At 38.2% G+C, this 14,988-nt stretch overlaps 1 protein-coding gene across 1 annotated transcript; it reads right to left on the bottom strand.

The window, feature by feature from the left end:
• Positions 1-2,147: 2,147 nt before the first annotated feature.
• On the bottom strand, positions 2,148-6,960 carry LOC124640668. Its single transcript, XM_047178535.1, has 2 exons — positions 4,607-6,960; positions 2,148-4,506 (listed from the first exon to the last, which is right to left on the bottom strand). Exon 2 carries the CDS (start codon positions 4,447-4,449, stop codon positions 2,170-2,172), a length of 2,280 nt encoding a protein of 759 aa, XP_047034491.1. The 5' UTR covers positions 4,450-4,506; positions 4,607-6,960; the 3' UTR covers positions 2,148-2,169.
• Between the last annotated feature and the right edge of the window lie 8,028 nt (positions 6,961-14,988).

The following is a 14,988-nucleotide window of genomic DNA, read 5'->3' as shown; positions in this document are numbered from 1 at the left end:
TCCTCGATCACACGGCGGCCGCGCGGCCGTCTCGCTCTCACACTCACACTCGAATGTTCTCGATGTACGCCCCGCGCCGGCGTCCCCGCATTCTCTTTCATTGGTCCGTCAGTCACTTACGCGAGACGTTGTAACGCGCGGACATTGTGATTTCGAAGATGGATGAACTGAGTATCAATCCTGAGACATTGATATCTTTAGTGGAAGTAAGAAATATCCTTTGGGATAAAACAAGCGAATCCTATAAGGATAAACGTCTAACACTAAAAGCCTGGCATGACCTATGTTCAATTATAAAAGAAGATTTCAATGACCTTCCAATTGGGGGAAAAAACACATTCGGTAAGTTTTCCATCTTTTGTTTGGTAATTAAACTATTGAACACAAAGAAGAATGGCGAACTTGTATGTAAACTGGGATCCATTGATATAAAATTCGTACATAATTGAAAATTAGTACTACTTGTAGATCTATACAAAACTAACAAAAAAGCTTGCCAATAACATCATTAAAAAGTAACTATTTTTAACTGAGGCTTGTGTATGCTTGTTTCGCGTCGTGTTTATCGGTGCGGTACCAACGTGGATTGTTGTTTATCTGACGCACATACGAGTATTTGCATAAAAAACCTGGCCATAAGTCGAATATTCAAAGTTTGGCTAAATTAAGACAAATAACCTGTTCATAACATACCGCACCCCCCGCGCCCTTATCCCTTCCCCGCGAAGCACACAAGTAGTCGGAACTCAGTCGTCGTCCAGTGCGATCCATTGTTTTCTCGATAACACAATTTTTCGTGCTCCTAACATTTGGTGTTTTAGGGTCTCAGCACACATATGGAATCGGAAAGGGATCGTCACCGTATCGCCTCGAGCCGTTCAGAATGGTTTGTATTAAGGACGCGTTTGCAAAATTGATAGGCATGAAATCGAACTACTACATTGACACGGCCCACTCACACAAATGTAGGCATTGTTAGCTGCAAGAATATAGTCAAATAAACAAATTTTGAAACTTGGATAATTTATTTTGTTTTTTATGTACTCAAGTACTTATCTGCGTTTAGATAACCATAAAAATTTTACTGGTTTTGTTGGTTATGTATGATGACTATGATGAAACTTTACCTCCGGTCTTGATGGAGTGACCTGAATGTATATCGTCGGTGTCTGCTACTGGAACTCCGCGACGAATAGAGTTAGGTGTACCGAGTTTGGGCTCGTTTTGTTAGCTATGATGAGACCTGACCACCGGACTTGATGCAGTGACCTGAAGGTATATCCTCGGTGTCTGCTACTGGAACTCCGCTACGAATAGATCTAGGTGTACCGAGTTTGGGCACGTTTTGTTAGCTATGATGAGACCTTACCACCGGACTTGATGCAGTGACCTGAAGGTATATCCTCGGTGTCTGCTACTGGAACTCCGCTACGAATAGATCTAGGTGTACCGAGTTTGGGCTCGTTTTGTTAGCTATGATGAGACCTTACCACCGGACTTGATGGAGTAACCTGAAGGTATACCCTCGGTGTCTGCTACTGGAACTCCGCGACGAATAGATTCAGATGTACCGAGTTTGGACTCGTTTTGTGTGTTATGAAGAGACTTTACCACCGGACTTGATGGAGTAACCTGAAGGTATACCCTCGGTGTCTGCTACTGGAACTCCGCGACGAATAGAGTCAGATGTACCGAGTTTGGACTCGTTTTGTGTGTTATGAAGAGACTTTACCACCGGACTTGATGGAGTAACCTGAAGGTATACCCTCGGTGTCTGCTACTGGAACTCCGCGACGAATAGATCTAGGTGTACCGAGTTTGGGCTCGTTTTGTTAGCTATGATGAGACCTTACCACCGGACTTGATGAAGTGACCTGAAGGTATACCCTCGGTGTCTGCTACTGGAACTCCGTGACGAATAGAGTCAGGTGTACCGAGTTTGGACTCGTTTTGTGTGTTATGAAGAGACTTTACCGGCGGACTTATGGAGTAACCTGAAGGTATACCCTCGGTGTCTGCTACTGGAACTCCGCGACGAATAGATCTAGGTATACCGAGTTTGGGCTCGTTTTGTAAGTTATGATGAGAATGAATAAATATATATTTTATTTAATACAAGTGATGGTTTCATGTGAAATAAAAGAAGGTTTTGGATTCATTTTAATTTATTCACAAATTTTTCAGCCCTAGAATATTTTTTTTTAAGTGCGAGGAATGTACCCTCAGCTTCATATTCCGTGACATTCTTGGGTCAATCAATTCTGGAAGAAGACAATTTTGGTAAAAACTAATTAAATTTATCTCCATTTTTTCCTTCCAAAATTGTTCATCTCTTTGTATGTACTCATATTTGACTTTGCCAGGGCCCGTCCAAATAGCAAACACGCAAGTGTCTTGCCTAGTAATGCGTAGCTGTCCTTGTATTTGGTAATACCATTTATGTTTTTTGTTTACCGTAAATAAATTATCACTAGGCAACCAAAAATCAACTTTTTTGAGTTTAATGGCATCGTCTGGCTCCAAACCATATGCCGAAGATGGACATTTTATTTCTATTATTCCAATCTCACACTTTCCGTCGGGGGTTGCTCCAAGAAAGGGAAATTCTCGGTCTATGAACAACCCGCACTTTTCAATGGGCATATTCAAGATCGCTGCAAGTTCGCGGATGGCAGTCGCTTCATTGCTTCTGCCATGTTTTATTGACGGGATATTGCTTAAGTCTTTCTGATACAATATTTGTTTTATTAGTGGTCCACACTCAGTGGTTATGCGACGTTTACAGACTGCTGCGAACCACGACGCTGTCAGCAGTTTCCTTCTAGTTTCTAGCCATAATGTACTGCCACTCTGCAAAACTGTGTCCCTTTCTAAATTTACCTTTTCAGTCTCCGAAAGTTCTAATGCATTTAAAAATTTATTTTTGGCCTCTTCAAATTCTTCCTCGTTCATGTCCACCTTTTGGCAACTTTCACCATAATAGGCATCTTTAGATGCAGATGGCTTTGGATTCTTTTTCTTTTTAATTTTTCTGTTGTGCCTTTTTTGATTTAAATTTTGGCGTAATTTTTCTAGCCGAACAATTTCGGGATTGGCATCTGTGCCAAAAATATATTTGTGTACTGCCGACTGAAGGACACCCGTGTTATAGGACACCACGGCTGCAGCACAACGAGCAAGATAGGACCCCCGCTGGGTAAAGTTCACTCTTTTGCCTCCTATAAATTTTGCAACTCGTGCATTAAAACTTTCCACTGCATTATTTGTTTCATTGTAAACAAAACTACAGGAATGCAGTGAAAGACGTTGGGCCAAATCTTCAACTTTTTGAAAGACCCCGTAAGCTGTCAGTTCTGGCACCATATTATTCACGTTGCGTTTTTTGACGTCATCACTACAAAAATAAGTTGCGCAGTTGGAGTGATCACCAAATATATGATAGGGACCATTTATTATATCATTTTTGATACCTCTTGCCTTTTCTTCGAAAGCAACGTTTTTATTGGACCAATATTTGACGCTACTATCAATGCCCCAACGTATACGCAAATAATTTTCTTTCAGAATCTTTCGGCCCCTTATGTGGAAAGAAGTATTACTACAAATTGCTAGCAGGCCTTTGCAGTAATTTCTTAGTAAATGATTTTTACATTCGATTTTACCCACAGTTATGTTATCATAAGGCCTTGCGTTCCTAATGCTAGCATAAGTGCTTGAATCACCATCTGCTATAAACTGGTGGTAGATAAGTCCATGCATACCAATGGACTTTTTGAAGCCCTCTGTTATTACAACTGCTTCTATAGCGGTAGAAGGACCTTGAAAATTTTTAAAACAAGCATGTTTCCTAGGTAATGCCCCTTTATTTTCTGCTCGTGCACAGATATTGCAGAATTTATTTTTGACACCATAATATAATACTTTTTTTGAGTGCATGCCTACGATTGCACCAACACCGGAGGAAGCACTGTAATTGGTTCCATAAGAGCGCTTGGACCAACATGCATCACCCGATACAGGTATCATAGCTAACCCATCTGTATTTACACTTCCAATAGCTAAAGCATTGTCTTTCTCCTCTTTACCCGCCTCGATCATGTAGTGCTGCGCAGCCTTTTTCCACCACCGACTTATTATGTCATGCTTAGCTTGGTACAATCGTACTGACATTGGTGGCATATTTACATGACACAAAACAGTATTAAGCTGTGTAACCCCAGCACCAATCGTCATTATACCAGCGACAATTTCTTCATTCACGTCCATTTTATTTTCAGTTTTTTTGGATGATTCTAACGTGAATTCAGCACCACACATTTTGCATTTAATTGAAAAGGTCGAGTGAAGCCCAGACCTTTTTTCACTCAATAGTTCAATTGTACTCAAATTACAATTAAACATAGACTTATGATTGCTGATTCCTTGTAATTGCTCCATAAAATAAGCCATTTCAATAAGCCTTCTTCCTGAAATCTGATAGGTTACTTTTTCTTCATCCACAGCGGTCTAGAAAAAAATATTTAATTTGTCATTTGTACCAAAGGACGTTAGCAAAACACAATAATAGTACATGTACAAGTCGTAGTAAAGAAATATGATAACTTACGTAAGATGTCTCCAAGTCATTGTTATTGGAAGTACTACAATCTGTTTCTTCTGAATGCACCTCACTTATGTCACTAGAATTGCGACTCACTTCTCGAAGTCTGTGAAAACAAACGAATTAATTTGACAGTTCTCAATTATGATGAGCATTCCATAAACAAATGATTACCGTCTTATATTTTCCAATGCATTTTTTCTGGAAAGCACTTGTTTACGAGAGCTTTTGCCAAACGTTCGACTTCTCGGCATCTATAACAACAATTGAATATTCATAGTTATTATGTACTCAAACATTTTATTATAAAAAAAAAAAAAAATAATAATAAAAAAACGAGTCCAAACTCGGTACACCTAACTCTATTCGTCGCAGAGTTTCAGTAGCAGACACCGAGGGTATACCTTCAGGTCACTTCATCTAGTCCGGTGGTAAGGTCTCATCATAGCTAACAAAACGAGCCCAAACTCGGTACACCTAGATCTATTCGTCGCGGAGTTCCAGTAGCAGACACCGAGGGTATACCTTCAGGTCACTCCATCAAGTCCGGTGGTAAGGTCTCATCATAGCTAACAAAACGAGCCCAAACTCGGTACACCTAGATCTATTTGTCTCGGAGTTCCAGTAGCAGACACCGAGGGTATACCTTCAGGTCACTTCATCAAGTCCGGTGGTAAGGTCTCATCATAGCTAACAAAACGAGCCCAAACTCGGTACACCTAGATCTATTCGTCACGGAGTTCCAGTAGCAGACACCGAGGGTATACCTTCAGGTCACTTCATCAAGTCCGGTGGTAAGGTCTCATCATAGCTAACAAAACGAGCCCAAACTCGGTACACCTAGATCTATTCGTCACGGAGTTCCAGTAGCAGACACCGAGGGTATACCTTCAGGTCACTTCATCAAGTCCGGTGGTAAGGTCTCATCATAGCTAACAAAACGAGCCCAAACTCGGTACACCTAGATCTATTCGTCGCGGAGTTCCAGTAGCAGACACCGAGGGTATACCTTCAGGTCACTTCACCAAGTCCGGTGGTAAGGTCTCATCATAGCTAACAAAACGAGCCCAAACTCGGTACACCTAGATCTATTCGTCGCGGAGTTCCAGTAGCAGACACCGAGGGTATACCTTCAGGTTACTCCATCAAGTCCGGTGGTAAAGTCTCTTCATAACACACAAAACGAGTCCAAACTCGGTACATCTGACTCAATTCGTCGCGGAGTTCCAGTAGCAGACACCGAGGGTATACCTTCAGGTCACTCCATCAAGTCCGGTGGTAAGGTCTCATCATAGCTAACAAAACGAGCCCAAACTCGGTACACCTAGATATATTCGTCGCGGAGTTCCAGTAGCAGACACCGAGGATATACCTTCAGGTCACTCCACGTTAGCAGTCACCAAAGTACTTCATGATCACGTGCGATGAAACGTTATTTTTTAGTGAAATATTTACAATATTGCATAATATTTTGGTGTAATGATAAAAATCAATAATCTTACCTTAGAAGGATCAAATTTGGTTAGTCGAATATTTTGTATTTATACAGCGATCTTTTTCAACACGAGCAGCTGGAAACGAGCGATACAGTGTCCTCTCACGACGGCGGCCGAGCGCAGACTGACTCAGAATGAGGCTTTCGCACAATCGTGGGTCGGAAGGAATACAAATAAAATAACCCCTATTTCAAGCTGTTAAGACTCATCGTTAGTAGCAAAATATGTGAAAAAAATTGGTTTTGTTTTTATTTTTTCTAACCTTATTCATAGCACAATACTGTATTTTTTTTCCTCACATTTAATCTTGACTATGTTTGCCTATTTACAAAAAATAAATCAATATTAAATTACTTTATTCTTAGTAGAAAATTGTACCTAAACTTGACCCGGAATCATGAATTTTGTAGAAAGGGGTTACGAAATAACTTTTTTATGATATCAAAAATTTATTTTTTCAAAAAAAACCTTCCTCGCGTTTATAGTTGAAGACCCAAGCTATAACTAGGAGTTATTTGTCATATTTGATTTGGCTTGGTTTAGTCGCAAAATGTACCGAAAAACAGCTTAATTTTGCTCAAACTGCAAACGCGTCCTTAAACTCCCTACTGCAACGCACACTAATCGGAATAATAACGTAATGGCCTCGCCTCGGAACAGGCTCCGAACTTGAATTCCCGCGCTTACGGCTCATCGTCCCCGCGCTTACGTTTCTCCGACCCCGCGCTTACGTCTCTCCGTACCCGAGCTCACATCTCTTCGTCCACCCTCTCCCCTTTCCCCTCCCGTGACTTGCCTGCTAAAGACGCCGCCATTCGCAAAGAGTATTTCATTCGTGTTGCGCGTATGTTTTATTTAAAATTTTAAGTTCGATTCAAAAACAAAATGACGATGCAAAGGGAGAAACTTATTGAAGAAGTGAGAAAATATCCATATTTATATGACTTAAGTGATGCTAAATACAGCAATACTATAAAAAAGAACGAGGCTTGGAAACAAATAAGTATTACTTTAAAGCAATCTGGTAAGTACCTACTCCTATTTAAATATTTATTTAATGTTTTTCGCGTATGTAGGTATGTATTGGAAATAAAACAGTTATGATTAATATAATTATAATGAAAAATTTAACTGGAATATCCATTAAGAATCAACATTAATATTTAAAGCTAAAAGCTATTGCCATGGAACTCGTCCGGTAGAAGTTTGAAAATATGTTTTGAACTTTTCACGTACATTAAAAGCGGTAGCCATATGGGCACCACTAATACTTGGTAATTGACTTAACAATCGGTCTTCGCCGAATTCAACTGTAATTTCCTGTTCTGTTCTGTTCGGTTCCTGTAAATTCATCTCAATGTTATATGTCCTCATCATATTGTGTAAAATGCAAGTTGTTAATACCACTTTACCTACAAACTTTGGATGCAATTTAATATTTTTGTTGTAAATCGCAAATTTTTGATATAAAATTCCTAAAGCGTTTTCAACAACCCTTCTAGCTCGTGATAAGCGGTAATTATATTGCCGTTCAGGATCTGTACATATCATTTTATAGCACCTGATAGTCTCCGTGTATTTGAGCGAGGATATGGTCTTAATAAATATGTCTTCAATGGAAATGCCTCGTCTCCCACAAATACATGTGGCATTGCATGATTAGTTCCTGGTAATGGTTTGTCACATGGAATATTGAATGTGTTTCTTTCAAGTGCCTTTCCAAATGTAGATGATGAATAGATTCCGCCATCGCTGTTTTTTCCATAGGCTCCTACTAGACATGTGTAAGTGATGCGAGTAATGCATTACGCGTAATATTACCCGACCGCGTAGAGTAATATCACACATTACTCGACTAAATTAAGCATCACACATCACACTAAACATTACGCGGTCGCGCAGCTCTCGACATCACTTATGACTTGTGCGATGAATGAAATGAATGCAGAGCGCACGGCGTTCGGTCGGGCAGGCTCGTGTGACGTGTCACACGAGCCTGCCCGACCGAACGCCCGTCGGCGTTCTATTCGGCTATGTTCGGTTTATTTCGTAAGTTCCGATCCGAACATGGCGTGCGCGACTTGAATTTCGCTCGGTCAGGTGGTTTAACATTTTATTTAGGACTCTATTGTAATTTGCAAAAGGTTTACATTTTCTTGACACCACCCGTTGTATCGTTTTACAATGTATGGACTATGTACTCCATTTCTACTGTACTGTCTTTTTCTTTCAAATTTCGGTTATTTTCGATATTTTTAGTTAGTTTATTTGTTTGCTTACGCGGTCAAGGTCGTGTCATTATTTAAATACAGTCGACTCTCGATAATTGTATCTCTGAAGTGTGATAGGTGATAGTGATTGCAATCAATATAGGTAACTGTGTGTGTGTAGATAGTATTGGACTGTGAACATTCTGAACACTAAATGTGCTAAACTGTAAATAAGGACAATAAGTTAGTAAAATTGTAAATATACCTGTAATTAGAAACATTTTAGCTTTTAGACTTTCGTTTTTGCAAGTTCGTCGTGTAGGTAGGTACATTTTATTAGTGATTATGGCGAGTAAGAGAAAATTTAGCCCTCTCTGGAATCACTTCGATGAAGTTGTACCCAGCAAAAAGGCGAAATGCGGCTATTGTTCCCGTATATTGGCAGTTTCGTCCAGCTCGATAGGAAGTCTAAGCCGGCACATGAAATCTATTCACCCCACGATCCAAATAAATAGCAGCAGACAACCGGCAACGGTTACAACATTTGAAACTGAACCACATGTTTCGCATAGCGTTATGGAGCATGTTCAACAGGTACCTTCATGCAGTACACAAGCTGAGACAGCCACTGATTTATTGGTAAGCCATAGGCAGATTCAGCAGGGACCTACAATGGCAGATTATCTTCAAACGAAAAAATCTCTGCCTAGAAGCCGAATTCAGCAGCTGGACGAACAGTTAGTTCGGATGATAGCAAAAGGCTACCACGCCCTTCGCATGGTCGACGAAGTTGAGTTTAGGAAGTTTGTCGAAATGTTGAATCCCGGCTACACACTACCGACTCGGAAGACTCTGTCAGAGAGCATTCTTCCTAAAGTGTATGCAAAAGTTCTGGAAAAAGTTAAAGAACAGATAGCAAAAGCTGCAGCTATTTGTATAACCACAGACGCCTGGACATCCTCTGTGCAAGATGGTTATGTTGCTATCACTGCCCATTTTATTGATACGGACACCCACAAGTTATGCACAGTAATGATCGGGTGCATAGAGTTTGAGGAGAGACACACCAGCCTTAATCTCAAAAGTTTCTTAGAAACAAAATTTGAAGAATGGAACATACGTCAGTACGTGAATGTGATCGTCAGCGACAATGCAGCAAATATTTTAAGTGCTGTACGACTAGGCGGCTGGCGCTCTTTGTCTTGTTATGCGCACACTATTAATTTAGTAGTGCAGTCTAGTTTGGACGCCATATCTGACACTATGCGTAGGGTTAAAGATGTCATTGAATATTTTCACCGCAGCGCTCCTGCAAAAAAAAAATTGGCCGAGATACAAGAACAAATGAATATTTCGCCCCTAAAACTCAAACAAGACGTCGTTACTCGCTGGAATTCCACGTATGATGCCCTACAAAGAATAATAAAAATAAAGGAAGCCCTTATCGCCACTCTCGCAATAATGCGTCCAGATATCAGTTTACCGCAGGACGACTGGCTGACCATTGAAAAGGCGACAGAACTTTTAAAAATTTTTTACGAAATAACGGTTGAGATTAGTGGTGAAATGTATGTTTCTGCCTCAAAATACATAGTATTTTGTAAAATTATTAACCGGGCTCTAAACAAATACGTTCCCGAGTGCAATGAAAAAATTCAGCAGATGCATAATAATCTGAAAGTTCAGATGCAGCAACGGTTTGGAGAAGTCGAAAATAATACGCTTCTTTGCGAGGCGACCATATTAGACCCGCGTTTTAAAAAAAGCGGATTTAGTAACTTTCGTAATTTTGAAAGAGCTGCTTCAACTTTGAAATTAAGAATTGGCTCAGATCGCACCCAGGTTTTGCAGGAATCTGTTGAAGAAGTACCGGTTCCTCAGCCGAAAACTGGATCTATTTGGGATGAGTTCGATGAAGAAATTTCCGCTCATATTCCCCAAAATCCGACTGCAGCCGGTATTGTGGAGTTCGATAAGTACATGGAGGAACCGCTTATTAAAAGAACGGAAAATCCACTGCTGTGGTGGAAAGATCGGAAGTGCGTGTATCCGCGCTTATATAAATATATGCTGAAACGCCTAAACATCACAGCCACATCAGTACCGTGCGAGCGTGTCTTCTCCAAAGCTGGCTTAATATTGAATGAGAGACGGACACGACTCAAAACAAAAAAACTGTCAGAATTGATATTTATTAGCTGTAATTAAATATTTTACAGCTTTATGTGTGTATAATATAAAAATAGATACTGTATATTATGTATATATTTTATATTAATGTATGTAGGTATGTACATAAATGTATAATAATTCTGATGAATATAAATATAAAGATATTTAATGTGTATATAGTAGGTAGGTATATATAGTATATTTAGTATGTATATAAAAAAATGCAATCATTGTACATAAAGTTGATTTTTAAATACGCCTATATTCATGGGATATTTCATTACACTTTCATAGTTATTTTTAATCCATGAATATTGCCAGTCCTAAGCCTGGAAAAACCGTTAGTAATTTGTAAGGTTTAAGTATGAAGGGAAATCAACTTTGTTAAATTTCGTAAAATACGGCGCGACGGGTGGTAGCTTAGTGCTCATTACTTTTCATTCATGTCATCATGATGTTGAACATCACTATGAAACATCATATCGCTCACTGTTAAGTGTTATGTTCTATTACACCTAAACATTGTATTACATTAGAACATGCGCGACAGTGTGCTATCGCATGGCGCCACATCACGCGTGATGTTTGAAGTGATGGTAAACTGTAATATTACTCGGCACGAAATGTAATGACATATCACATTACTTCGTGTTGCACTGTTTTGCGCATGTCTAGCTCCTACATCAACCGCTATGAATCTGTATTCAGGATCAACTATAGTTAACAAAACAATAGAAAATGTTTTTTTATAGTTAAAAAACAACGATCCACTATTCTGACGTGTAAATCCAAAACACTGTATCTCAAAAGTACCTTTTTCGTGTAAAGGGCTATTAAAACTTTTTTTGATTTTTGGTTTGTTTTCTTAATATATTAAAAATAAAGTATATAGTAATAGGTACCAAATTATAGGCATTTTTACGTCTAATCTAACCATCTTAATTTTTAACCGACTTCAAAAAAGGAGGTTCTCAATTCGACCGTATTTTTTTTTTTTTTTTTTTTTTTTTTGTATGTTTGTTACGCGATTACTCCGCCAGTTATTAATCGATTTTGATGATTCTTTTTTTGTTTGATAGGATATACTCCCGAGGTGGTCCCATAGACATCAGGTCAGGATCTGATGATGGGAACCCTGAGAAATCGAGGGCAACTTTCGAAAGTTGTAGGCATAATAGGGTAAAAACTTGACAGTCAGGTGTATGCCTGATAGCACTATTCAACAGTGAAGGTTTGGAGCTGACCTGATGATGGAGACCAGAGGAGGTCGAGGGAACTCGACAACTGAATATGTAAACTACCTCGTGTTTGGGCTTAAATTATTTGTATTGACAAGACCTTTGCAACAGTGAAGGTTTGGAGCTGACCTGATGATGGAGACCAGAGAAAGTAAGTCGAGGGAACTCGACAACTGAATATGTAAAATACCTCGTATTTGGACTTATATTCTTTGTATTGATGAGAACTTCTCACTTGTATGGATAGTGACAACTATTCGTATCACTGAAAAGCTTTAAATAAAAAACTTTTTTACAAAAAAATTAAACCGACTTCCCAAAACACTAAAAAGCAAAAAAAAACTATTTTTAGGTGCATCGGCCTAGAAGTCGGTGGCAAAATTAACTTAGTAACATCCATTAGACACCGACTTCTAGGCCGATGCACCTAAAAATAGTTTTTTTTTGCTTTTTAGTGTTTTGGGAAGTCGGTTTAATTTTTTTGTAAAAAAGTTTTTTACAACCATACGATCCATACAATAAGACTTAACTAAGTAAACGTGTATTGCCCCAATAAAACTAAGATTTATTTATCCGATTGTTTGAGCAGAACACTGTATATTTAGTTACAGTGTATTGGTTTTATGAGAACAGAGCCAATGGATCATACAAAAACACTGTATTTTCAAATACAGTGTATTACCTTAACAATAATAAGTATTTATGAGGATGTCCGAATGAATTTACATTGACAATTTTAAATACTTACAGTTACAAAGTGTTATAGGGGTGTTAAATTTTGTTTGGGTCCACTTATGTCAAAAATAATAAAACAGAATTTACATTAAAAATTATTTATTTGTTATAATAAAATGAATCAAATCTTACATTATAATCAAACGAAAAATTACAAATAAAATCAAACATTTCAAAAATAAAATCAAAAATACTTGAATAACAAAAGCTCAACTTAGACTTCTCCAAACATCAATTATTATTTCTTAATTCTTACTTATTTCTTAGGTAGAATAACCGTTGCAGTAAAATTAAAATTAACATAACAAAACTAAAAAAAAAAAATGCAAATTAAATACAAAAAATTCAATAATGAGATCAAGTTTTTATTAGTAATCAGTCTGTAAATTACTTAGAAGTTATATTAAATCAGTATCAATGTGTTCGTCAAGATCGGGTGATTCCGAGACAACAAGATTTTCATAAAAAAATGTTCTTGTTTGAGGTATTGACTTGCACAAGTCTAATAACTCTTTTTTTTTAATCTCGCTAATACCTCTGGGTTGACTCTCCTTAGGTATGTCTTCCAAAAGATCATTTACTCCGTTTGATATTTTTGCCCGCAATATTATTTCTATTTTCTTTTTCAAAAAAAATATCTCTTTAAATTCAGCATTGTAATCATTCTTAACAAATATTGTTACATTATTTCTTCTAAATTCGATTACTTTAAGGTTATGTATGTTATATTCTTTGGGAAATGCTACTTTGGAATCATTACTAAACATTATCATATTTTGGTGACCTAATAAGTCGACTTGCATGTTTTTTCGTGAACTTTTAATTGTACATATAAAATCATCTATATCGTAGACTTGTCCCTTAGATTTCAATTTTTTTGTGATTGCGGCGTGTACAGCATCAGCGGCCATAAAGGTGTGTCCTGGTTCAAAGTATTCCAGAGTAATTTTGTCTATATTTGTCATTTTATCATTAATAACTCTTATCAAAGCAGACAATAGTATCTTATTTTTATTTTGTGCATTACAATTATCCAAGAAAAATGTTACGGACTTCAGGTCTCTGCAATATTTTCTAAGAAAATGGGTGTACGTAGAAGCAACATTGTGAGCTTTTCTACCACTTTCTCCCTCATGCCAAACGGCACAGACAGCCTGTTTGTTTTTTCCCGGAGGCACAAATGATTCATTGAAAAGTACGAGTTTTCTTGAAAAAAAGTATTCTTTTGTAGTTAACAGTGGCATACAAATAGCTTTTTGCATATCTACAGTATACAGCACGTCTCGTCCTTCTGAATTTTCACACTTTTCTTCTATTGCTTTCAAATCTCTTCTTGAATCTCTTTTGTTTTCTAAATGTTTGCCTATATCTATACAGTCAGTACAATTACACGGTAGAGGTAATGCTTTATGTTTTACCTCGTGGTTTCTACATTTTGTACAAATATCTTGAGCTGGCTCTGCTGTAGAAAGATTGAGCTGTTTGATCATCTGGTGAAAATGTGCCCAACTACAAACTTTCAGGTTTTTCTCTTGACAGTATATTTGAAATTCTTTGTATATGGATGTAAAATTCACGCCTACTGGCAGATATTTTCTGTTAGGCGCATGTTTTATATTATAGTGTGATGGCATAGGATTATACTTTAATATAAAATTCTTCATTTCGTCTTCGTACTCCGCAGAATAAGCATTATAAGGTGTGTGACGACCTCTGGGATCAGGAGCAGCACTAATTTTAGGATTTTTATTTCCACTCAAGTGATTTTGTTTTAGAACAGCCTGGACTGCTTCATCGTTACTGTATCCTAAGGTATTTAAAAAAAATGTTTTGCATACCTTGAACTCATTAAGAGTCCATGTCAAAGTGTTGTGTCGCCTTGAGGTAGGACCAGCCGTTTTGGTTGCCGTGGACATTTTATGCACCTGTCTTGATAAGTAATCCCGTCGTCTCTGTCTGTCCATACTCCAAAACTGACTGTGAATGGTCTCTCTGTTGGATTCAGAGATGTTAACAGAACAGTTTTTTTTGCAGTTTTGGCAAGAAGGTCTCATGGGATGCTTTTTTGCTTGATTTTCCAAAATAACGTTAGGGTCTCGGCATCTTTTGACTGGTGGAGAATAAGTTTCTTCTAGTGTTTCACACGGAAATACAGCACTTGACGTATCGAGACACTCTACGTTGGAAGTAGAAGAGGGCGCCGCGTCTACATTAATTACGGGTCCAGTATCAGAATGGAATGATGGACTCTCTGCGCAGGGTTGGCTACTTAAATCCTTGCATAATTCTTGATTGGTACTAGAAGCAGGTACGGGTAATAAATCAACGTAGTTGACGTCGCCACCAAGATTGTCGGCAATACACTCATTTATTTGAGATTCACTAAGGGGTATCAAGGGGCTTATATTACGTGAATCGAATGCATATGTGGAACAATCATATTCAATGCTACCACAATCGTATGATGTATTGATACCAGGACGCTCCTTATTAATGCCGGTGATATTCTCTTTTTCATTCAACACACTGTTTAATTC

The sequence above is a fragment of the Helicoverpa zea genome, chromosome 21 (assembly GCF_022581195.2).
Source record: "Helicoverpa zea isolate HzStark_Cry1AcR chromosome 21, ilHelZeax1.1, whole genome shotgun sequence".
NCBI lineage: Eukaryota > Metazoa > Arthropoda > Insecta > Lepidoptera > Noctuidae > Helicoverpa > Helicoverpa zea.
The sequence above is the reverse complement of the archived record's forward strand: the minus strand, read 5'-3'. Positions and strand labels throughout refer to the sequence as shown.

What these genes read in the sequence shown, in the direction of transcription:
- LOC124640668 (XM_047178535.1), bottom strand. Translation starts at nt 4,449, where the DNA reads ATGGCTTATTTTATGGAGCAATTACAAGGAATCAGCAATCATAAGTCT.